Genomic DNA, 26,856 nt, shown 5'->3' with positions numbered 1-26,856 from the left:
AGAGTCACGACTCTACTTCAGGCCACTTACTTAGCTAGATAAAATGGCCAGTCTCCCTTTCCTGTCTCTCTCATTTCTGATGCATCCTTCCAAAAGGAGCTACTGTCTTTCTAAAACACAGATAAAGTCATGCCACTGTTCTACTCAAAAATCTTCAGCGATTTCATGTTTACTTTAGTACAAAAAACAAACTCTGTAGCCTTGCATTTAAGGCTTTCTGCAAACTGGCTTTCATCTATTTATCTAGTTTTGTGTCAATCTATTCCTTTCCCATGTACTCTATTTGAGTAGCCAAATTAGTTTACTGTTACCAACCATATCCTGCCATTTCTTCTCTTTCTATACTTGCACAGATCTGAAATTCATTCCTCCACAATCCTATCTGTTGAAATATCTCTCTTCCTGCTAGTCCCAGTTCTATACCATCTCCTCTATGAATACTTATCTGATCCCTTTCCTCAGCTAAAAGTAAACTCTGAGTTTTTCAAATCCTTCTTCAGAGGGAGATAGCATGATAAAGTAGAAAAAAACCAAAACAAAACAACAACAGCTCTTGAGTCAGGGGACTTGGGTTCAAATCTTGCCTTGGATATCTACTACTTGTCAAGTATCAAGTCATTTAATTTCCCTGAGCCTTAATTTCCTCATCTGTGAAATGAAGAGGTTGGACTAGATGGGTACTGGCATCCATCCTAGCTTTTGTACTATGTTCCTGTGAATCTTCTTTAACAAGATTTGGATTTTGAAGCTATTGAAACATCTGGTTCAATTACTTTAATAGGACTGGGTCTGGACATTTCCTTTGCTTTTATCATATTATGTCTTGTGTCCTACATCCTTGTGTACCTGTCATAGCTCTTCTTGTAGCTTGCAGTTCCCATGAAGGATAGGAACAACATTCTTTTTCATCTTTATATCCTTATTGGTACCTATATAACATTAAGAGGTCTTGGTCAAGGGTTCTTGATCTGTAGTTCACAGACATTGAAGGGATCCACTGATTTCAAAGTGTCTATGAACTTGTAATGATAAAAAAAAATGATCTTTATTTTCACTAGCCTCTAACTGAAATTTTTCATTTCCTTCAATTACATAAAAAAAATTAAGCGAAGCAATTCAGGTTAAGTGACTTGCCCATTTCACGCAGCTAGTAAGTGACAAGTGTCTGGTCTGAATCCGAATTTGAACTCAGGTCCTCCTGACTCCAGGGCCAGTGCTCTATTCACTGTGCCACTTTGCTGCCCAAAAAATATTTTTCTGAGAGGAGTCCATAGACTTCAGCAGACTGGCAAAGCAGTCTATGACCAAAATAAGAAAAAAAAAGGTTAAGAACACCTTCTCTAGAATAGGTCCCTAGAATTGGGGGGCCCTCTAAGACAGATTCATAGGTGAACACATTGAGAAAAGAAGCACAAGGCAGGGGCAGGGGACAGACATGAATGGGTTATCTTCTGAATGGTTAGAAGGAGTACCCACATTGATGAGATCACAGAGCCATCTAAATGTCAGCATATCCACCTACCTTTTGAGTCTAATATAAGACCTTCCACATACTAAATGTGAATTTGAATATGGTGAATTTATATTGGGCATGCTCAGAAACCCTGTTTGGCAGAGCTATAATTCAAGTAAAATTGCTATAAACAAACTACTGCGATATAACGGAAAAGGATGAAATTTACTTCCTTACTCTGGATTTTATGAATCTAAATGAGACTCCCATGAATACCCTCTTTTAAAGTCCATATCACTCCAATAAGACTTTTACCTGATGTGTTTTAAGGAGCCCTTCTCATAGCATTCTCAAGGGATTAAAAAATATGGGTATAATAAAAACCATTTATTTGGTGATTAAAATAACTACAGATTGCTAAGGAAACTGTTTTCTAGATAAGGTACTAGAATAATTGATATTGATTCTCCATCCTTTAGATATTCATTTGTAAAGCTATGAGCAGAAATACTTGAGGATAACACTTAAAAAAAAGAGGAGAAAAGGGGTGATATTAGGAGGCATTCTTCTAAAGGAAATCTAGTCAATGTTGATACTATGAGGTCTTGTCAGAATCCCTGGGACCGATTCCTGCATCTGCTACTGATTTTTGCCTAAACTTATATTACTTCATAGAAGGTTAGAGTTCCCAGAGATCATCAGATCATATTTTACTCAAAGTAAAAGTGCAAAGATCACTGACAAAGTGCTAGCTTTTTGTCAGAGTGTCTTGAGTTCAAATCATGATTGTCCTACATGCTGTCTGTGTTATCTTGTCATTTCTCTTCGCTGCATCTTGGTTTCCTCATATTAAATGAGATAATTGAATGATATTTTATTTATTTTTCGTCCCACTTTAAAAATTTATTTAGTATTTTATTTTTCCCAGTTACATGTAAAACAATTTTTAACATTCATTTTTGAAACTTTGAATTCCAAATTCTCTCCTTTCCTCCCATCCCACACCCTGTCATTGAGAAGGAAAGTGATTTAATATAGATTAGAGATGTGTAGTCATGTAAAACATTTCCATATTAGTCATGTTGTAAAAGAAAACATAGACAAAAAAACTCTCAAGAGAAATAAAGTTAAAAAAAGTATACTTCAATCTGTATTCAGACACCATCAATTCTTTCTCTGAGGATGGATAGCATTTTTCATCAAAAATCCTTCAGTGTTGTCTTGAATCCTTGTGTTGCTGAGAACAGCTAAGTCATTCACAGCTGATCATCTTACAGTATTACTCTTACTTTGTACATGGTACATTTCAGTTTTGCATCTATCTATTCTTTCTCAAGCATCCTGTTCATGATTTCTTATAGCACAATAGTATCCCATCATGATCACATACCACAATTTGTTCAGCCATTCTCAAATTTCTGGGCATCCCTTCAATTTCCAATTCTTTGCTGCCAGAAAAAAGCTACTATAAATATTTTTGTACATATACGTCCTTTTCCTTTTTGGTTTTTATCTACTTTGGATACAGACCTAGTAGTGGTATTGCTAGATCAAAGGGTAAGCATAGTTTTCTAGCCCTTTGGAAATAGATCCAAATTGCTTTATGGAATGTTTGAATCAGTTCACAATTCCCCAAGTGGTATATTAATTCCCCATTGCCCCACATGCCCTCCACTATTTGTAATTTTCCTTTTCTGCCCTATTAGCATGTCTAACAGGTATATGGTAGTATCTCAGAATTGTTTTAATTTTCATTTCTCCAATCAGTAGTAATTTAGAGTATTTTTCATATGGCTATAGACAGCTTTGTTTGCTTCATCTGACAACTGTTTATGTCTTTGATCATTTATCAATTGGGGAATGGTTCTTATTTCTATAAATTTGACTTAGTTTTCTATATGTTTGAGAAATAATGCCTTTATCAGAGCAACTTGCTTCAGAATTTTTTTCATGGTTACTATTGCTAACTATTTCTCTCCATCCAACCCTCCCATTTATTCTACTCTCTCCCTCCTTTCCCTCTGTCCTTCCTCTGACTACCCTCTCCCCCAATCTGCCTTCCCCTCTATCACACTCCCACTCATTCTCTTGCCCTCTTCTACTCCTTCTTCTGTAGGTAAGATAGACTTCTATACCATTTGAGTGTGTATGCTATTCCCTCTTTGAGCCAATTTTGATGAGATCGAGGTTCACCCACTCCCTCTTATTTCCCCCCTCTTCCCCTCAACTGTAAAAACTTTTTCTTACCTCTTTTATGTGAGATAATTTACCCCATTCTATCTCCAGCTTTCGCTTTTCCGCAGTCCATTTGTCTCTCACCTCTTAATTTTATTTTGTAGATATCCTCCTTTCATATTCAACTCACACCTGTGCCGTCTGTCTATATGTACTCCCTCTAATTGTCCTCATGATTGGAAAGTTCTTATGAGTTAGAAGTATCATCTTCCCATGTAGGATTGTAAACTGTTTAACCTTATTAAGTCCCTTATGATTTCCCTTTCCTGTTTATCTTTTTATGCTTCTCTTGAGTCTTGTCAAATTTTCTATTCAGCTCTGGTCTTTTCATCAAGCATGCTTGAGAGTCTTCTATTTCATTGAATATCCATTTCCCCTCCAGAAGGATTATACTCAATTTTTCTGGTTAAATGATTCTTTATTGTAATCCTGCTCTCTAGACCTCCAGACATTTCTAAATTACCTTTTTTGGATCTATTTTCCAGGTCAGTTTTTTTTCCCCAATGAGATATTTCAGTCTTCTATTTCTTTTCATTCTTTTGGTTTTGTTTTATAATTTCTTGATTTCTCATAATGTCATTAACTTCTATTTGCTCAATTTTAATTTTTAAGAAATTGTTTCCTTCTGTGACCTTTTGTACCTCATTTTCCATTTGGTCAATAGTACTTTTTAAGGAATTTTTCTCTTTAGTAAGTTTTTGTATATCTTTTTTTTTCCATTTGTCCAATTCTGCTTTTTAAAAGCAATCTTCTCTTCATTGCCTTTTTGTACCTCTTTTACCATTTGGCCTACTCTTTTTTTTAAGTTGTTGTTTCTTTAATATTTTTTTCCTTCCTTTACCAAGCTGCTAACTCATTTTTTTTCATGATTTTCTTTCATCACTCTTATTTATTTTCACAGTTTTCCCTCTGCATATCTTACTTGCTTTTTCAAAATCCTTTTTGAGCTCTTCCATGACCTGAGACCAATTCATATTTTTCTTGGTGGCTTTACATGTAGGAGCTTTGTCTTTGGTATCTTCTGAGTGTGTGTTTTGATCTTCCTTTTCACCATAGTGTCATTCTATCATCAGAATTATCTTATTCTGTCATTTACTCATTTTGCCAGCCTATATTTTGACTTTTAAATCCTTGTTAAAGGAGGGCTCTGCTTCCATGGTAAAGGACGCACTGTCCCAAACTTCAGTAGTTTTGTGCAGCTGTTTTCAGAGATATTTCTAGGGACCTGTAATTTTCAGTTTTTCCAAGGTTGTATGATCTAAGCTGAGGTCTGTTTACTGCTCTCCTGGCCTGTGATCTGGTCTGTGAGTGACCATAAGCATTCTTTTCTGCCCTGTAACTGTGACAAAGGTCCCTGCTCCACTGTGGCCACAAGCTCTGGTGTGCTCCAGGAATTTTTTATGGCATTATTTAGTAGTGTTCAGAGTGGTTTTGGGGAGAGCTCAGGCATGTCACTGCCTTTTTTCTGCCATCTTGGCTGAGTTTTTACTTAAAGCACCGTCTACCTCTAAATCTGATACTATGATCTAGTACAGCCCTCTTGTTTTGACATTGAAAAAAATAAAGTCCAGAGAAGGCAAATAATTTGTCAAAGGTAACAAAATGGCGTAAACCAAAATGGCCATAAACCCTTATTTTGACTCAAAATCTCACAGTCGACTATACTACAATGGGGAGCTGAAATTTTGTATAGTCTAAGTTTCAGATTTTAGTTATGAAGAAACTGCAGTCTAATGGGGTGACATGACTGACACAAAGTAGCTAAAAATCGTGATGTTAATTAATGGCTTAATATTTTACCATGAAACAAGAAACAGAAAACTTTCCATTATTTATGTGGCACATACAGGAGAAGGATCTGTGTCTTCTTCAAAAAAAAATCTTCATGTGGAAAGTAAGTGACTTGCCTAGCTAGTAAGTGTTTGAGGCAGGATTTGAAAGCAGGTTGTCTGACTCCAAGCCCAGAAGTCTATTTATTATGTCGGGTTGCCTTGTAGTGTAAGCAAGCACAGAAATATAAGAAAATGCAACACTCTCTAAATTAGTATACTTATGCAATGCCACAGCAATCAAACTGTTGAAGTATTACTTTATAGAACTAGAAATAATAATACAGCTTTTATGGAGGAGAAAAAAAAAGATTAAGATTCTAAAGAGAAATAATAAAAATAAATGGGAAGAAAGGTTTAATAGTGCCTGTTCTCAAAATACACTACAAAGTGGTTATTATTAAAACAATTTGATATTACTAAAGAATAGAGAGATCAGTCAGTACAACAGTTTATGTGCATAGCATACAGAGACAAATGTATCAAATATCTAGTATTTGATAAACCCGGAGACCCCAAGTATTGGGGTAAAGACTCATAATTTGGCAGAAACTACTGGGAAAATCAGATAGCAGTATGAAAAAAAATAGATTTAGACCAATACCTCACATCTTATACAAAAAAAAAAGCTCCAAATGGACACATGATGTACATAGAAAAAGTCTCATCATGAACAAATTAAAAAACTGGAAAAAATATTGATTAGAACTTTGGGTTACAAAAAAGTTCATGACCATACAAGGACTAGAGATGATTATAAAGAATAAAATGTATAATTTAATTACCTAAATATATTGGACCTGATGTTTACCTGCTCTGGTAATGAACCTGTATACATTAAAAAGCCTGTCTGTATTTAAAGAAGTTGTCTCTTGTATGACTGACTTGCATGAATTTTGTTACCAGGTTCAAAACTTTTCATCTACCTCTAGGTGAAGGACCTATGTTGCAGTAATGCATTATAGCTACCAGGGAAACAGTTAATTAGAAGAAAATTTTGTTCCTTTTTAAAGTTATGAAAGAAGATATCTATCATATAGGAAGATCTTGGAAAATGATGTTATTTAATATTGATATATGTATATTTATGCATCCATATACTATGAACATGTGTATTAATATACAAACCTATAGATTACATATGTATACATGTATCTCATTTGCATATGTATATTTATGTGTATACATGTATATACATCTTAGCTAAAGAAAGAAAAATGTCTGGACATCAAAAGCTAGAAAAAAAAATTTAAAGACTTGAGAAATTCATGATAATTAATTTTTAAAAATGAGTGGGGGAGATTAGAATGAAGAAATTGAACATTCCTGGGTAATGCTGACAAATTATCAAGAGCCCTCATTGAATTAATAAATATTTAATAACTAGCATTTATATAAAATTTAAAAGTTTATAAAGTGCTTTATAAATATTATCTCATTTTATCCTCACAACAACCTGGGGAAATAGGTACTATTATTTTTACCATTTCATAGATGAAGAAACTGAGGCAATTGAGGGTTTATTGACATGTCCAAGGTCACATAGCTAACAAGTGTCTGAGGCTGAAGTTGAACTGTTCTCTTTTTAACTCACAACCCAGTACTTTATCTACACTCTACCTAACTCACATGTTAATGTTTAGCATTGTGCTAGATACTATGGTTGCTTGGGTTGCAGGGAAAGAATTCAAAAGAAGCATAGAACTATAGCCTAACTCATAAGGACCCTACAATCTAGCTAAGGATGTGGTACTACTCCAGTACTTCAGTGGGCCTATGGTCACATTGATGTGAGTACTCCAATGTAACTATATTATTGATAACAGTTCATCCTTCTTTTCTCATCCTTTCTGTCTGTCACTGATGACCTCCTGTAAATACTTAACACTAGTTCCACCAAAAGATTAGAGGACTTGTTCTATATCTGAAAAATGAAAAAGTCCCTCGACTATCCATTGGTTCTCTCTTAATCTCACTCCATGACAGACTAACCTCCTTTTCTAGATGTATGTTTCTTTAATGACATCCTTTTTTCCTACTTCTTTGGCACAGTGTATCATTGGTAATGTGATGCAGGATACAAATGCCCACCACATGCCTTTGGGGTATCTCAAAAATTAATTATGTGAGGGTGTATAGTATCATTGGATGAATATTTTAAGAGAAGACTAATATATCTTAAATATATAGTGGATGAGTCTGTTGATAATGAGATGTCGATTAAGTGGTATACAGAGTGAATTCAAAGAGTCAGAAAAGGGAAAAATCAAAGTAGGCTAGAATGGTTAAGAAAGACTTCATGTAGGTTGTTCTAGGCTCTGAAAGATGAGCAGGATTAGTATAGATTAGGAGACAGGAGAACTTCATAGCTCAAGAGTGTATGTAATGATTAGGAATGTTATGTGTTTCATAAAGGTTAGTTGTTTGCTAGCCACATTACCAACTGACCTGCTTCTTAGATTGGTAGCTGGTAGAACTAGTGTTTTAGTTTTTCTTTAGCTATTCAAATGACCCTATTGCTATAGATTCTTGTGTGTGAAATAAATGTAAGGACTTTGATTTTCTTTTATTTTTTCCTCCTTTCTTGCAAATTATTGTTTTATATAGTTTTAACGGGTTCGGAAAGGATAAGAAAAAAGGTTTTGTAAAATAGGCTCCTAAAAAGCCAGCAATTATAGTTATTTTTAAGTGGGCTAATCAGTATCTTTTTCAATGTGTAATCAAGTAGCAGTCTATAATTATTTGAGCCACTTGGCTCGCACATACAATTGGATAAAGCAAAGTGTACTCTTTTTTTTTTAATTACGTTTCCTGCTCCTTTGCAGTTTATAACTGAGGGTTGAATTTGTTTTTCCTCAAAGCTCAGTTTTGGAGGGATTCCAGTCCCAGGCAAACCAGGAACATTCCTGAAGAAAAACTTTCATGGATGTATTGAAAACCTTTATTATAATGGAGTTAATGTAATTGATTTGGCCAAAAGACGCAAGCATCAGATCTATACTGTGGTAAGTCAAAAAGCATCTCTTTGCACTTGCTTCTTTCTTGCTACTTTTTGGTGAGCTTGCCTGATTTTCCCTACTAGACACAGTCTGCCAACTAAGATGATACTACTCTCAGTCAATAGTGGTTCACAAGTATAATTGGGTCATTGGAAGAATGTGGAGACTTTTAACATCAATAGAGCTATCAAGGGAAACAAACACATTAGCAGGAATTCAAAGATTTCCATTTCCCTTGTGGAATTGAGTCAGCTGTAGTTAGAAATGCAGTCAGAAATTTTTAACCTGAATCATTTTTTGCTATTGCCAGCAACGCAGTTGATGGAATCACAAATATTTTTATAACTATGGACGTGCAGTTTTTGACCCCTGAACTTAATTTTCAATGAAATCGAGTTTACCTAAAAAGGTCAAACTTAGTATCTAGTGCTTTTAAGAAAACATATGACTGTTGTTATCTCAAGATAAGTATGAGAAATAACAGATATTTTCTTTCTGAAAGAATAGTCAACTTTTTGAATGAGGAAAGTTCTCCTCTAGGGGAAGATATTACTATTCTAAGGCATATCGAAGGACTACATGGTCATGTTATTTTGTCTATTTTTTCCGTATCTGAAAAGATGTTAAAAGCAATCTTACTAAGAACATGGTTTAACTTTTGTCCTATGGCTATAGTTTGAAATATATTACAAGTCTGAGGTGTTAGGGCAGTGAATAATTATTTTCTTATGTCTCTATTGTTGAAAACTATGTATATTCAACTTTTGTTGGCGAGTCAGTGATAATTTCATTGCATGTATTGAGAAGGATTTTTGTTGTGGTTGGTTGGTTAACTGAATAAAAAATGCCACAGTGAGCTGACAGTGGCATCAAGGGACAACTTGCATTGTATCATAACTTCAAAGTCAGAATGTTGGGGATGTATACTCCAATACCCATATCTCTCTTAAGCCCTATTATCTCCATGGCTACCCTCTTCAGTTTGACTCCAACTTACCTGTCAGATCTTATCTCCCACTTTGCCACTGTGCACAGCTGCCATGTCAGCAGTATTAGTGTGCTCACAGAGGATCAAACACACTTCTAGCTCATGCCATTCCTACTGTCTAGAGTATTCTTTCCATTCTAATGATCTAACCATACTAATCTGAACAAAGCCAATCTGTTATGAAATATTCCAGACCACTCCAGCTCATGGTAATCCCTCACTCCTCTGAGTTCATAGTAACTACTCTCTATACAGGAGTGGGGAACCTGTGGCCTTTAGGCTATATATGGTCTTCTAGATCCTCAAGTGCAGATTGAATCCAAACTTCACAGAACAAATCCCTTTAATAAAAGGATTTGTTCTGTAAAACTTGGACTCAGTCAAAAGGCCACACACAAGGAACTAGAAGGTCACAGGTTCCCCACCCAGGTACCATTCCAATGCACTTAATCTTACTCTGATTTATGGTTTTATTTTGTAATGTAATCTCGTACTTCTATTTCGCTCATTTTCTTTTAATTTGTATTTATTTATTCCCTATCTCCTCAAATATATTGTAATCAGGAAAAGAAAGGTGGCTATGTACACATATTATATTACATTGTTATATATATAGCTATATATACTATATGATTATATATACTATACTATATATACTACAGTATATTTATATATTATATATACACTATAGTGTATTAATCGCATTATCTATCTATCTACCTATCACCAATGGTATCTAGAACTATACTGTGCACCTAATAGTATTTCTGTTTGTTCATCCTAGAATAAACTCTGACAAACTGAAAAGAGATGTTGAAAAGAATTCTGGTATATTTTAATTTGGTGAACCATTTCCTGCTCCCCTTATCAAGAATTATTAGCATTTTGTAGACATCAACTTTATTCTAATCTCTTTTATTCCCATACCAATTTAAAAATAAAATTATGGGTGCTATCATAGTTACATTCTCTTTCTCATGCCTAAAGTGTTCTGGCTTTTTAGTTTACTTGACCTATTGAGTGTGACATGCCCTTCAAACTTCAATATAGCCAGTGTCTTCTTCAGGCATTATTGCATCTACAGTGCCTAAAAGAGATGTCATCTTTCTTATTTCTGTACTCATGAAGATCACTCATGAAGGTGACTCTGTAAAGGTCATGTTTTTACTCCGTTGTGCCCTGTACATTGTGATTCCTCAATTAATGATGTTATCTTATTGACTAACTAATTTAAACCTTTAGAGTGACTGAAAATGTAAGTGTTTTGTGCTACTGTAAAGAAAGAGGCTTTATCAATGCTTTTGGGAGACAAAAAAGAAAGAAAAATAAGGGAAGGGAAAATCATGATAAAAGTTTATAGTAGGTCATGATTCATATATATGCATTTATAAATGTGTGCACATATATGTGTGTATATTGTGTGTATGTATGTATTTATGTTTATATGTATGTATAGCTATCTGACTGCTTTTTCCTTTTAGTCATTTGAATATAGAAATTAGACCCTAGTGAATTTCCATATGCATTTAAAATACTGCTTCTTTGTCTGCAGAGGAAAAGGGTTAATTTTTCATTTTTATGAATGGATTCTGCATAACACTCTCATATATATTACTCTATTATTCTCAATTCTTTCTTTCATATCAAATCAGTTGCCTAGTATTGTCAATTCCATTTCATAATAAATTTCAGATCCCTTAAATTATTACCACTCACATAATTGTCACACTTGTTAAGAACTTTATCACTTTTTCCCTGGAATGTTATTTTTTTTCCCTAGCCTCCAGTTTTTTCCCTTTCTAGTCCATACTCTACACAGCTGTCAAATTGATTCTTAAAGTACAGGTTACAAAATAATACCCTCTGTTCAAGAAGTTCCCATGTCTTTCTATTTTATAGGATAAAAAAGAAATTTATCTCTTTTATTTTTCAGGACTTTCTCAATCTGGCCCCAGCCTTCTTTTCCAGGATTATGGTACATTATTCTCTTTCATGAAAGTTATGCTCAAGTCAGACTGTCCAGGCTGTACATCATGTTCAATCTCCTTTCTCTGTGCCTTTGTACAAAATCTCCCCCATGCCCAGAACCTATACCCACTTCACCTTTGCCCACTGGAATCCTTAAAATTCTATAAAGCTTAGCTCATTTGTCACCTCCTGCAGGAAGACTACCTTGATATCCTCATTTTCCAGTGTCCTTCCCTCCTTAAATTACTTTGTCAGTCAATAAGCATTTACTAAGAAAGTACTTTGCTAAGCAGTGGGGTTACAAAACAAACAAACAAAAAATCCCCTGCAAAAGTGTGATATAGGCCCTCAAAACCTAACATTCTAGTTGGAGAGAAAACATCTAAGCACTATGTATCTATGTATCTGTCTGTCTATGCATCTTTCTATCTATCCATCCATCTCTCTGTCTTATCCATGTGAGTGTGTATGAACACACACACACACACACACACACAGAGGCTATACAGTAAAGAATCACTAGTATTGAGAGGCAGAGGGAGAATTGGGAAGAGACCCATGGAACAAAGTGGGATTTGAGCTGAGTCTTGACCAAGCCAGGGAAACCAGGAGATGGAGGTAAGGAAGGAGATCATTTCAGACATGAGAGAAAGACAGTGAAAAGGCACATGGTTGGGAGATGGAGTATTACATACAAGAAACATCAAATTTGCCAGGATTCATTTTCTACCTAGTTTTCAAAGTACATATTTTCATTCCTCTCCACAGACCCCAATCAAATATAATTTTTTTAAAAATAATGACTGATATTTTAAAATTGTATCCAAGTGTCTGGAATATAATTTACAAATGCTTGTGCAATGAATAATACCATTTTTATTTCACTTCTATTACTTTTTCCAGCCACTTAATTGTTACATATCACTCTATTGTAACTATCAGTGGTATATTGAGTAAGTTTTATGGTGATATAAATAAGGGGTTCTTAACCTAGGGTCCAAAGGGCCTCCAAGGAGTCCATGGACCAGCTTCAAGTGGTCCATGAACTTTGAGAGAAAAAAAATGTGTATGCACACACATACACACACATGCACATACACACACACACACACACATATACACACACACATACATACATATATATATTTCACTAACCTTTGGTTGCCGCTATAATTCTATATATAATTCTCTTTATATAACATACATATACATGTATGTATGTATATGAGAAACATTATTTTGAGAATATGGCCATAGGCTTCACCAGACTTACAAGAAGGTCCATGACACAGAAAGGGTTATGAGAAGTGTTTTATGGTTATCAATAATTGTTTCGTTGTTGTTCAGACATTTCCTTGTGTCGAACTCTTCAAGACTCCATTTAGGGTTTTCTTAGAAAAGATACTGGAGTGGTTTGCCATTTTCTTCTCTAGATCATTTTAAAGATGAGGAAACTGCAGCAAACAGGGTTAAATGATTTGCTCAAGGTCACACAGTTAGTAAGTGTAGGCTGATAGATTTGAACTCAGGTCTTTCTGATTCCAGGCCCAGTAATCTATGTGCTGAGCCATCTAACTTCCCATTTATAATAATAGGCTGCTAAAATTATTAATGATGGTGGTGTGTGTCTATGAGTTTTGTATTAAATACAACAATTATTTAGGTTGTCAGTGAAAATACTTACCACCACCACTTATAAAAAGTCTTAGACAGGGTTAACACTGGACGGTCAGGCATGTCACTGGAGACACTCAGTAAGATCACAAATACATTAAAATATGTCAGAATTATTACTCATATTATTAATCAAATACCTATTAGGCCCAGAATATAGGGGAATATGCAAATATCTTAGCAAAATATAAATGTATCATCAATATTGGTATTTTATATAATAATTTTAATAATAGCCAGCTATTAAAGACTATTCCATAATTTACAACTCTTTCTAAGTTTATAGTTTTATTTGTTTTTCACAACTTTATGAGGTTGCAGGGTAGATGTTATCTACATTTCACAGATAAGTAGAATGTGACTCAAGCAGGTGGGGGATAAATATTTATTACATACTCATTATGTGCCTGGCTAGGTTCCCAGCACAAGGGATACAAATACAAACAAAAACAGTCCCTGCCCTCAGGGAGATTAAATTCTAATGAGAGGAAGATGATGCATGAAAAGTCATTGAAAAGAGAAAATAGTGAGGAATAGTCACATGGAATCATGGGGCAAAAGACAGAGTTGGAAGTGCAAGTAGGATAAGAATGAACCGGGGTAGGTCTGGATTCATCCCCAAAATTGAGGCCCCAGAATCAATTAGCCACTGAGAGTTGGGGATGAGTATGGTGGAGGGATATTCCCAGAGTGAGAAAGCTCCAGGCAAAGTTTCAGAGTGAAAAGACAACTGAGTAAAGGTTGTTAAGTCTAGAGTGTCAGAAGCATAGCTGAAAGGGGGATACTTTCAAAGAAAAGGAAGTAGAGTGTGGAATTTATACTTGCTCTCTTAAAGCCACTGAATATATTCCACCTTTGATCTTCTATGTATAATTTGCTCATTAATGTCCAGTTTAGGATTTTGCTCAACTCTATGTCCAGGAGATTTAGACTCTACCATGTAATACTGCACAGATAGGCAGCTTATATGACTTATTAAGGTGATCATTCAAATATTCCCGATAAATAGCACATCAGCTTTCAGTGCCTCTTAGCTCAAGCCAGTGATATGGTGATTCTTACAGTGGGAATATTACCTATAGAATCCATAGTTTAACATTCTTTGGTGTGATCAGCACATAACATTTTCAAGTACAATTCTTTGTCTAATGTTTTCCTAATAGTTGGCAAAGAATTTAGGACATATAAAGGTTGAGAAAATGTATTTTAATTATGCTGAGTTCACTCTTGAAATCTGTGTATGTATGGGAGTGAACTATAAATATCTAGGATTCCTATGGCAACATTTATACTGCAAGCCACCACATTTGGATATTATGAAATATATTTAAAAGGAAGGTATATTAAATATGTACAATGAAGTAGAAGAGAGGAAAGAAGCAAATGCAGAAATAGAACACAGGAGAGTGAATGTTGGCAACTTTACTTGCCATCTTTTCCCAATGACACCCAGACCAATACTCTAAACCACATTTTGGTCTCTTTCAAGTCCTGAAGTACTAATCATTTTGTTTAAAGCTCCTCTGGAATATTTTATCCCTCAGGCCTCAATTGACTGTATTCTTAATTTGGGGAATACTGAATCCATTTAGTGCTACTGCACCTGAAAGGAGAAATCTATGAAGACTGTTTTCCTATAATAGTAAAAGACTTTACATCTTAACTTTTATAACTTAAAATGTCATTATTCTTTCTTTTTTCCCCAAATGGCTGACATCATGTTGCTTAAGTAAAGACTTAAGCCATTAAAAATATTATCATCTTCTTTTGGAACTCATGTCTGAAGAAAATGTTTTCATTGTTAAGTGTTTAAAGTTGAAACCGTTTCTTTTTTCTTCTTAACCAGATAAGCTTAGTTTTCTCCAAAGGTGCTATGTCAGCTTCAAATGCAGATTTGCTTGAAAATAGCTACGTGAAAGCAATGCAGTCTTAAAGGAAATGGTGGTTCTCTCATTAGCCAGTGTTTTATATGTGCACCATAATTATAGTGTGCTCAGCAGGTCCAGGTGGTTTTGGTGGATTTTAGAAATTATTTATTCAGTCACCAAGTGTGCATCAAGTGTTCATGATTTATGAAGTTATGTAAATCTCAAAAGGGATTACATCAGCAAACACACAGGTGTCTTTTGGCATCCTGAGATCAGTAGGCATCCCTATTGTTATTTGTCATTCTGTTCTTGTGGATCTGCCCATCTCCTTTGAGACTTAACAGCTGTTCCACTGGAATAATTCAATTTAGTCTTTCTGGCTCTATTTGACTGTAAGATGATCCTCTGCATCCTGAAATGTAGTAAAGCTAACAGCTTAAAACAGACATTAAAAAACATCTGACTATTTCTTTTCAAATACTCTATCCTGTGTCAATATATCTTCATGTAATAAACAATTGGAAAACGAATGACCCATTCGAGAGTGTGTACAGTACTCGAAGCATGCATTATTATAATGTTAATTTAAAATGTTTAGTCCTCACTTTTGTTTCCCAAAATGACTGATTTCAAACATTCCAAAGCAAATGGATAGATTCCATTAAACTCTTGATACACTTCCCCCATCTTCCCAATTTTATAAATCTGTTCCCAGGTTAAGATACAGAACACCATATGTATTTTTAAAATTGGTTATGTTATACCGAGAAATTAGCGAGTTGACCACCCAGGCTAATTTTAAATTGTGGACTTTATTAGCGCGAGGCTGCCAGGGATATTCACATCCAAATCAAGCAGCCCTCATCAGGGGTCGAGCCAGGGTTTATATAGGGAGTATACAGGACAGGGAGGGGGATGGATCTTTGAAGTCTGGCAAGAGGAAGAGTTTTTTATTTTTTTATTTTTTGGCTGGTCAAGGACACCCCTCTCCCTCTATCTAGATATGATAATGCTCTGCAAACTTTCTCACAATGGAGGCTTCTAGAGATATGATCTGAGGGCTGTGGCCTGAGCAGACAGATAAGGGTCTTGCTAAGGAATTTGGAGGTTTCCAGAGATATGATCTGAGGGCTGGAGCCTGAGCAACCAGATAAGGGTCTTGCTAAGGAATTTGGAGTTTTCCATGGCCTAAAGGGTTCTACTTACCTAAATGATAAAATAATGTTCTACATTACAGTTAGTGCCTCAATGCATTGTTTGTTTGTTTGTTTGTTTGTTTTTGGACAAAGAGTTTTAGATAGAGTAATAATAACTAAATTGAGAGATAGAAATGGAGATAAACATATTTTTAGATCTTTCTATATCTGTAGGTACATGAAGTATATAGGCAGATATTTATATGTTTGTCTGTGGGTATATAGGAATATAAGTATCTGGCTAGATGTCTATTATATGCAATCACATAAGCATGAATAGATAGTATGTATACATACATGCGTGCATGCACACATGTACACATATACATATATACATGTGTGTATGTATATACACACATATATACATACACACATATATATATACACATACACACACATATATACATACACAATGTATACATACACACACACACACACATATATATACATACACACACACACATATATACATACACACACACACATACATATATATATATACCATCATGTATATTTACATTTAGATAAAAAGTGGATCATGGGGTATCATTTTTTCTTATGGCTTTAATTAAAAAACACTAACTGGAATAACAGGAGTTGAGTTCTGATCCTATCTCTTTCATTTAACATAGAAAATGTTTTCATTGGTAATTGTGTATCTTTGTTTTTATTCTCTAGGTTTTACTTGCCTCATTTATAAAATAATGCCTGGGTTAACACTGATATTTTAAATCCGTGATTCTAACAAGCAAACCCTTTCAACAATAGCTTTGGTAGTGTCTTGAGACATGTCTGAATTGCAAAAGTAACTAATTCTAATTGATTGAAAGAAAATGTGTTCTTAGTCAATATAGAAATTTCAGTGAAGTCACCCATCTTCATTTCTGGCAAGGGGAATTATGGCAACTGACTCCCACTTACATTCTATAAGGGGATGATTGGCTTGTAAAAAAAGCTTTTTGGAATGCAAATTCTTTGAGAGTAAAGAATGCATCATTTTCCCCCCATCATTTACATTACCAAACATTGTGTCTCATATATAATAGATGCTTAAAAGCACTCTTTCAGTTGATTTGAAATTATTTAAAGAAATTGATTCTTAAATACAAAATATGTAAGATCATTAGTACATCTTTGAGTAAATTTAATTGAACTAACATCATGGTGATGATGATGATGATGATGATGACGGAGGAGAAGGATAGTGTTAGATATTGTCTGATATTCATAGTCTTTTTTTCCTATAGATACAGAATTTAAACTGCCATCTTCTGTTTACCATAGTCTAAAGCCTGGAAAATATATTTCCACATGGACAAATATCACCTTTGTCTTATGTCTTGGCCAATGACCTAGAGAGTCATCTGGATTTGTTAGAGAAAACCTTTCATTTTATAGTGAGGCCCTAAATCTCTTGAGCTTATGTCAGGAATCATGTTTTATCCTACTGAGAATTCTCTTTGATAAATGTTTTTTGCCTTTGTAGAAATACTTTGAAGAACAAAATAACACAGCATTGTTCTCCCTTTCCCAGATGCTTATTCCCTGCAACTTCATCTAACCCATCTTGTTCATTTTGTTCAAATGCAATCTGTGCCATCTACATATTCTAGAAAAATCTGTTTCTAAATCATTTACTTTTTTCCAGTTAGCTTCCTTACTCAACTTACACCAAATAAATGCCACATAAGGAATTTTATGTATGAGGTGCAACATTTCATAAACATTATAGAAAACTTTAACTTTGTAACTCTTTCTTGTCCAAGATGAAAACACATTAACTTTTAACTATCATTATGAATTTCTAAAGTGACCAGTTATTGAGCAGTTATTTGAAGTCATCAGGGAAAAAAAGCTTTTGGATTTTTCATCAGATTTTTAAAAGAGAATGAAAAATCCAGGAAAGAGTATAAATAAACTGTGCCGTTTTTCTCCTACGCAAAAAGCCTAAATAATGAGTTGAGTGCTCCCCCAGTAATATTAGCTTTGATAGATGACCTGCTTTGGTACAGGATATTTTTTTTTCCAAGAAATAGTCAGATACACTATTCCACAAATCATTGCGTTAATGTTATGAAGAGCAGTAAGTGGAGGGATGACATATGGGTAGTGGTCTTATTAGCTGAACCATCCCTGAAACATCTGTGTCTGGCAGGCAGGAGGCAGACATTATAGCCCTCACTTTATTCTGAAGGACACTGAGGGCCAGGGAAGTAAAATGATGTATAGACAGCTATTACGTTTACAGTAGTGCCTGCACACCCTCACCTATTCCCAAATAAAGGACCCCACTGAGATTTTTCTAAGGTTCTGAATGACCTTCATGTGAAAACGTAGAGACATAGCACGAACTACATCCCTGAGAAGCAAAAATATATCTCAGAATAAAAGGTCCCAAGTCAGTCTGTCAGAAGGAGGGCTTATGTTTATATGTTAATTGCAAAATGAAAGGATCTCCAGCTTTCTCTATAGCTTTTCTCTGTTTGGTCAATATCTATGTTAATTGAAAGATAAAATAAAGGCAGTTATTAGGGATTTAGTCTATTCTAGGTCCTTGCTGAGTCATGCCTGAATTAGGATCATGTGCCAGCTGCCATTTTATCCTTCCTGCCTTCAATCTTTCCTTTCAAAATTCATCCTGCTTTCTACCACCAGAATATTTTTTCTTAAATACGATTTTCATCCTCCCCAGCTAGTCCTAAAAAACCTTTAGTTTCCTATAATATCAATTTCAAGACAATCCTAAATACTTGAATTTGAGCCCTACTCTGCTGTGTTCAAGTTTCTTCACAGTAGGCAGTTGAATTAAGTTCAGTGAGCTCTGGTTTCCTCATACTTATTTTTAGAGTTTTCTTGAGGAAAGTGTTTTATAAACTTTAAAGTACTACATAGGTGTGAACTTCTCTGCTCTGTTTTAAAGGCCCTCACAATTTCCTTTTCCTTATTCAATGATAATAATAATAAAATAATATCCAATTTTTATATAATGTTTGAAGTTTTGCAAAACATTTAACTCTTTTATGTCATGTAATCCTCACAACAATCTTGAAAGGTAGGTGCTGTTATTATCTCTAGAAGAAACTGAGGCTAAGAGATTGTTACATGGTCAAGGTCACAGGGCTGTTAAGTTTCTGAGACAAGTTATAAAGTCAATTTTTCCTGATCCGAATTCAGTGCTCTAGGCACTATCATAAATCAATCAACAAACATTTTTAAGCACCTACTACGTCCCAGGCAATGTGCTAAGTGCTGTGGATATAAAAAGAGGCAAAAGACAGTTCCTGCACCCAAGGAGTTTACAATCTAATGAGAGAGACAACATGCAAACAAATATATACAAATTAAGCAATATACCTGATAAATAGGGAATAATTAACATAGAGCTAAATGAAAATTTACGTTAACTTTTTGGTTCAAAGGGAATGGAAAAACGTCCCTGACACAGGTAACAGAATGAGCAACCCAATTTAATCTAGTTATCTGCAATAGCCATATGATTTACACTATATAAAGGTGATCAGTCTTAAAATGAACATATCCAAGATCATATCCCTGAATCAACTTTGGTCTTCATGTCACAAGTAAAAATATGACTAGTCACTACTCAAAATATACGTTATTATTTCTTGTTAATCAAATTAGAAAAAAAATGATTTGCCCAAAGTCATGTAACTTCCAAGTGTCAGAGCCAGGATTAGAAAACAGATCTTCTGTGTCGGTGACTTGTTTCCATGACGCTGTGTTGTATCTGGATAGGGATCAACATTTGAACATCCATGTGGGATTTTCTGCTTCAGTTTCATGTTGATAGATGTGATCAAGTCTTAGGCTTACAGCTATAATTATCATTGTCTCTGTGATCTTGCTAGCATCTAGGTCAATCAGGTAGCAATAATTTGTTAAGCATCAGAGGTTCGTATTGTGAAAAGACTCCTGACCTCCAGGGAGTTCTGTAATGTAAACACTTGACAAAGGCATCGTAGGACACCCCTTGTGGAAGGTTCTTGTCTCCCCTGATGACATAGCTGAGCAGCAGGGCTTCCATTCCTAAGGTCAATCTGGTGAGTTATCTCATCTTTCAAGAAGAAGCCTGATAATTGCTTCACTTTTCTCCCTTCCAGCACATTAATGATTCTTTAACTGCAAATAAAATTAGCTAATATTAAATCATCCTTCAAAAGAGGAGTAGGACCAGAGTCTCAGAAGGACAGACTTATTTTTCCCAAGTGTCAATGTACCTGATAACAAACAAACAGCACCCCACCACCACCACCAGCACCACAAAAAAAAAAGTTCTCCTAATAAGAAAACTTGGGTGGATATTTAAGCTCTATCATAATATTTATCAACAATTTTACTTAGATTTGATGGCTAATGGCACTCTCATATCATATTCTGGTTGCAAGAGGAGCTAGCCTCTTCCATGTTTGTATCTCAATTCAAGATTGCATATGTGAAGCTCTAGGCTTAACATTAAACAAAACAAAACAAAACAAAATGTATTCTGAATCCACAGATGGAAAGCTTACCCAGTAAAATTCTGAAGTGGCTTTCCAAGGTAAAGTGTAAATGTAGCAACTTCAAAAGATTCCCCTTATTTTTAAATGAACTTTGATGATTGTTCTCTAGTTACTATATTTAGATGATCGTAAACTTCAGGTCTACATTAGAAACGATTTCCTCTTCCAAGTACTCTTAACAGATTAGAAGCTGAATGAATTTTTTTTTTTAATTTTTAGGCAATTGGGGTTAAGTGACTTGCCCAGGGTCACACAGCTGGGAAGTATCAAGTGTTTGGTCTGAGATCGGATTTGGACTCAGGTCCTCCTGACTTCAGGGCTGGTGCTGTATCCACTGCGCCAACTAGCTTCCCCCTGGATGAATTTTAACAGGCTATTGTGATTGCTGACAGAATCCAGCACAATGCAATAAGGATTCCAAGTCTATTTCTTCCCCTCCTTCTACCAAAGCTTGAATGAATATAGATTGTAAGCTATTTGAAGGCAAGAAATGTATCATTTCTTATCTTTGTATCCCCAGAAACTACCACAGTGCCTTATATATACTAGACATTCAATAAATGTTTGTTCTATTAAAGTAAATTATGGCATAATGAAGCCTCACTTTACCAGCTCCTTTTTTATTTGCCTCTCTAAGGAATACCTTTGAGCCATTCTTCCATTTAACTTTAGCTTCCTTGTATCTTTTGATTTCACTTAAAGCAAGAATGTCAAAATTAATATTATTAAATTCTTCCAGTAGGACATCAATATTTTAGTCCTTAGATAAGGATTTCACATAAGGGAGCTGTCATAGCTGATTTGATAGTGTGCCCAAAGGCAATGTGAATAATTCATTTCATGGACAATTGGTCATTTCTCCTCGGCAGAGCTCTTGGTGACCATAAGCAAAAATATCATTGTGAATGTACCTACGTCCTTATCCACTGTAGAAAATGAATAAATAGGGACCTTATATGAGGAACTTGCGAAGGTTCTCTAAAACAAGTTAAGATGTACAGTGATCCTAGGTGAATTCAAAATCTCTTTCTGTCAGAGACTCTCCACTATCTGACTGTCAAGTAAGTTGTTAATTGATAATTAAAGTGCTAGTTTATCACTTTAACACATTCCAGGATAATTCACTTTTTAATTGTTTGCAGGCTGCAGAAAGTGTAAGACCCAAAGGAGTAAAGTCTTAATTTTGGAATTTCAAATGGTTGATATTTCAGAGAAATGAGAATTTGACTAATAGCCTTAAGATTATGATGCTTTCTATTCTAAAATAATAGCTCATATTTATGTAAGGCCTTAAGATTTACAATGATCTTTCTTCACAAAATCCCTATGGTTTATCATTTTATAAATGATTAAACTAACACTCTATTAGGATATGACTTGCCCTTGGTCTCATGGCTAGTAAGGGTAAGAGGGCAAATGCCAATCCAAATCTCTTGAATCTGAATTGAGTTTTCTTTCCAAAATGCCAGACAGCCACTTTTTCCATTTGCTTGTGAGATTGATCCAGGGGAATGACAATTCACTTGACAAAAAAGAATAATAAGACACTACAGCTTTTTACAACAATAGATTAGGTAAGAAGACATTTTTATATTCTCCATTTCCAATAAAAGCTCTAGGTCAAAAGGAAATAGATCCAATGGGATAATGAGTTAAGTCATGTCAACATATTGAGATCTAGGGGTGCTGGGAACCCCAAAATTCAAGGGCAAACAACATGAGTTGTGCCTCAAATGCATTTGACCCAAGTCTTTTTTCGGCCGAAGACAAGGTTTATTAAAACACCAGTTGGAGTGGGCGAGATTTTCAGAATCCACCCTATTGGCCAGATTTTAAAAATCTGAGCCTTTGTAATGAGAAGACAAGTGGGCCAGACTCTTAAGGAATCTGAGCAATTTAATGGGGGCAAGATGGGCACTTGACCACTTGACAGTGGTCAGGGAGTGATCAATACCTTGGGTGACTGGGAGGTAAAAGAGAAATACCCAGAAGGGCCAGGTGCCCCAGGTGAAAGCAAGGACCTTTTAGGAAAGTCCAGGGCCTTTTAGGGATCCATCATTAGTGCCCCATCAAACATAGTAGATTGTAACATCCTTGAAGGCAGGACAGCATCTAATTCTATCTTTGTATCCCTTTCTAGAGCTAGCACAATACTTGAACGTAGAAGATACTAAATAAATCATATGCTACTTTGGATATTTTGTGTAGATACCCTGTTTCCCCAACTGGAGCGCAGGCTTTAAGAGAGCAGAAACAGAATCTCTGCATTCCCACTTTGTAGCACCATACCTTAGAGACAGTAGCCATTCTAAATATTCCTCATGTTGATTATGATAATGATGATTTTTTTTAATTGGAGGAAAAACCTTCATATAACTAGTTTGAAAGAAGGAAGACTGTCTTCTTAACTCTGGAACAGGTTGCCTACTGAGGTTGAGCAATTTCTATAAATAGTTTTACCCTTTCAAATGAGATAATATTTATAAAACACTTTGCCCAGTGCCTGACACATAGTAGATACTATATAAATGTTTATTCCTTTTCCTGCTTTCACTTGCCTTAAATACATTCTTACTTATATAGGAACTGCTAGACCCCACAGGGTTCTTCATGACCCACTGGGGTCACAGAACAAAAGTTAAAATTAGCTGAGTACTAATTTAGACTAACTTTTTTTTTGTTTCAAAATATTTATAACTCTGACCAACTAATGTAATGATATAACTAACTTGATCTAATTAAATATAATATGCACATGGCTTAGAATTGTAACAGAGTGATCAGTCTTAAAATTAACACATTTAAGATATGATTCCTGAAACCATAGTATTTTTGTTATGAAACAAAGTCAGTAAACATTTACTTTAAGTATCTACTGTGTGTCGGCACTGTGCCAATCAATGAGGATATGAAAGAAAGAAAGAGAGAAAGAAAGAGAGAAAGAAGGAAGGAAGGAAGGAAGGAAGGAAGGAAGGAAGGAAGGAAGGAAGGAAGGAAGGAAGGAAGGAAGGAAGGAAGGAAGGAAGGAAGGGAGAAGCATATTTAAACAAAGAGCTCACAGTTTAATGTTGGAAACAACAACAAACAACTGTGTGTGAGTATCTGTCTACTATCTATCTATCTATCTATCTATCTATCTATCTATCTATCTATCTATCCATGTTGTTCAGTCATTTTAGTCTCATGTCTGACTGTCATGTCTTCCTTTTCTTAGCAATGATACATTTCGTTCTCCAGCTTCTTTTACAGATAAGGAACTGAGGCAAATAAGGTTAAGTGATTTGCACAGGGTCATACAGTTAGTGTTGTATACGGCATTAAACTCATGAAGATGAGTCTTCCTGATTCCAAGCCCAGTGTTCTATATACTGTGCCAGCCTGTTATGTGTGTGCGTGTGTAATAAAGTGAAGATAATCAACACAGAGAGAGCTATTATTTCTTTTTTTCTTTCTTTTTTCTTATCAATCATTTTAGTACAAGTAGTAATTATTAAGGTGCAACATCGTGAAATGGAAAGAGTGTTGTATCAGTACTCTGCCATTTGTTGAGTTTTGGAAAGAATTCTGTATCTTGAGTCAAGAAGACCAGAGTTTAAATATTACCTCAGACACTTGTAAACTGTATGACAATAGACAAGTCACTTAACTCTTTGCTACCTTAGATTCATATAATGAAGATAATAATAGCACCTAGCTCCCAGGGTTTTTGTGAGGATCAAATGAAATAATATATGGAAAAACCTCAGTGTGGTATTTGGCACATAGTAGGAACATAATAAATGTATGTTCCCTTGCCCCACTTCCCTCTAGAAGCAAAAATAAATAAATAAATAATAAGTAAATTCTTCAAATTTCTGTGATATGAAATAAATCAATATAAATCATCAGTATTCCTTAATGTTACCAACAAAATTTATCAGAAAGTGTTAGACAAATTCCACTCAAAACAACAACAGAGGTTATAAAATATTTGGAGTATTTCTACTAAGGTATACCAAGAGATGATATGAATCCAATAGTAAAATATTCATGGAAGAAATAAAAATATACTAAATAATTAGAGAAATATGAATTGCTCATGAGTAGATTGAGCCAATATAATAAAAATTACAATGTTCTCTAAATTATCCCTATTTATTGTTATATAAATTAAAATACCAAATGATTGTTTTGTAATACCAGAACAATTATGTAATTCATGTGGAGTAAAAAATTCAAGAATTTTAAGGGAAATATTTTTTTGAATGGGAAGAAAGGGATCTATCAATACCATATCTTAAAGTTTACTATAAAGTAGCAATTGTTAAAATGATTTGGCACTCATTAACAGAGTAAATCAGCAAAACAGATAAGACATATAACATACTGAAACAAATGAAGAAGATAGCATAGTGCTTAATAAACCCCAAGCCCCCGTGTAATGAGAAAAAACTCCTTATTTAACAATAACAACATCTTATAAAAGTGCTGAAAAGCAGTTTGACAAAAAATTGATATCACCTTTAGTAAAATAAACTCCAAGTAAATGACTTAGACAAAAAAAGGTGACACCATAAGTAAAATAAAGGATGAGTGAAGAAATTCCTTTTCATAGGGAGACTGGTTATGACTAAACAAGTGATAGAAATTATCAGAGGATAAATTAGATACTTTTAATTATATACAAACATTTTGTATAAGTAAATCAAATGCAGTTAAAATTGGAAGGGAAACAGGTTACAGGAAAACACAACTTTGCAAAGTTTCTCTGATTAAGGTCTGATGCAAATGTTTCAAACCAACAACTATTCACCAATATTTAAATGGCCAAAGGATATGGAAAGGTATATTTCAAAAGAAGAAATCAGACTATGAACAACTGTATAAAATGCTCCAAATCACTAATAGAAAAATTTAAGTTAAGGAAACTCTAAGGTTCAATCTCACACCCATCAGATTTACAAATATTATAAAAGAGGAAAAGGCCAAATATAGAAGGACTTTGGGAAAACAGATACACTCATACACTCTTGATGGAGTTATAAATTGATCTAGCCATTCTTGGAAGCAATTTGTAACAACTCTGTTCCAAAAGGTACCAAACAGTATATACTCTTTGATTTGATTAGAGCACTAATGCCAAAAGGATCAAAAGGATTATACCTTATATGCCAAAAGGATCAAAGGAAAAGAAAATGAGATGATATTTTACATACACACATCCCACTCTATATATGTATATATATACATATATGTATACATACATATATGTATATATACATATATGTATATATACATACATATGTGTTTACATATGTGTATACATACATGCGCATATCAGTTCTTTTTGTAGTTGCCCCAAAGTGGAAACTAAGGGGGAATTGCTTCCAGTTGGTAAATGGCTAAATAAAATATGGTATATAAATGTAATAGGATATTACTATGCCATAATAAATGACTAAATGGACAATTTCAGAGGAAACTGAAATTATTTCTATGAACTGATGTAGAGTGGAGTGAGAAAGACTAGAACAATTTATAAAATGATGTTATATAGAAAACAACTTTGAAAGACTTTAAATTTTGATTAACTCACTAATAAACCATGGGTTTATAGATCTGAAGAGAAAACACACACACACACACACACACACACACACACACACACACACACACACACACACACACACACCCCTCACCTCTGGCCAAAGAGGTAATGGACTTAAAATGCAGAAGGAAATACACATTTTTGGATGTGACCAATTCAGAAATTTGTTTTATTGCACTATGGATTTTGTTATGAGGATTTTGTGCTATTTTTATTTTAGTATTTAATTGTAGTGGAAATGAGACTACTTATAAAATTGTGTTATTACTTATTTAAATATTTTTATTAGAATATGTAACCCATGGGGAAGCAGGCTGTATTATGTTTATCATAATAACTTGTACATAGTAGACATTTAATAAATACTTCCTAGATTCTAATTGGAATGGATTGTCCATCAGCATCTTTGTCTCTACCCCTATCCTAATTTCATCTAGTTCCTCATTTTTGTTTCAGGTTCCCAAATATGTAACTTTTCTTTCACCTACTGTTGTTTTTCACACTCATCCAACACTCATTATAAGATTTTGCATCATATA

At 34.6% G+C, this 26,856-nt stretch overlaps 1 protein-coding gene across 3 annotated transcripts in view; it reads left to right on the top strand.

Moving 5' to 3' along the window:
* CNTNAP5 (contactin associated protein family member 5) overlaps positions 1-26,856 on the top strand; it is a 915,392-nt gene that overhangs the window by 419,176 nt on the left and 469,360 nt on the right. For all 3 annotated transcript variants that reach the window (XM_020963128.2, XM_020963129.1, XM_078146792.1), the window contains one exon: positions 8,379-8,522. In XM_020963128.2, coding sequence (XP_020818787.1) covers positions 8,379-8,522 — 144 coding nt within the window. The remainder of the gene's footprint in view (positions 1-8,378; positions 8,523-26,856) is intronic.

Source organism: Phascolarctos cinereus, unplaced genomic scaffold (genome assembly GCF_003287225.1).
Source record: "Phascolarctos cinereus isolate Bilbo 61053 unplaced genomic scaffold, phaCin_HiC Scaffold_726;HRSCAF=1367, whole genome shotgun sequence".
NCBI classification, from domain to species: Eukaryota; Metazoa; Chordata; class Mammalia; order Diprotodontia; family Phascolarctidae; genus Phascolarctos; species Phascolarctos cinereus.
This window is presented reverse-complemented; position numbering and strand designations above follow the sequence as displayed.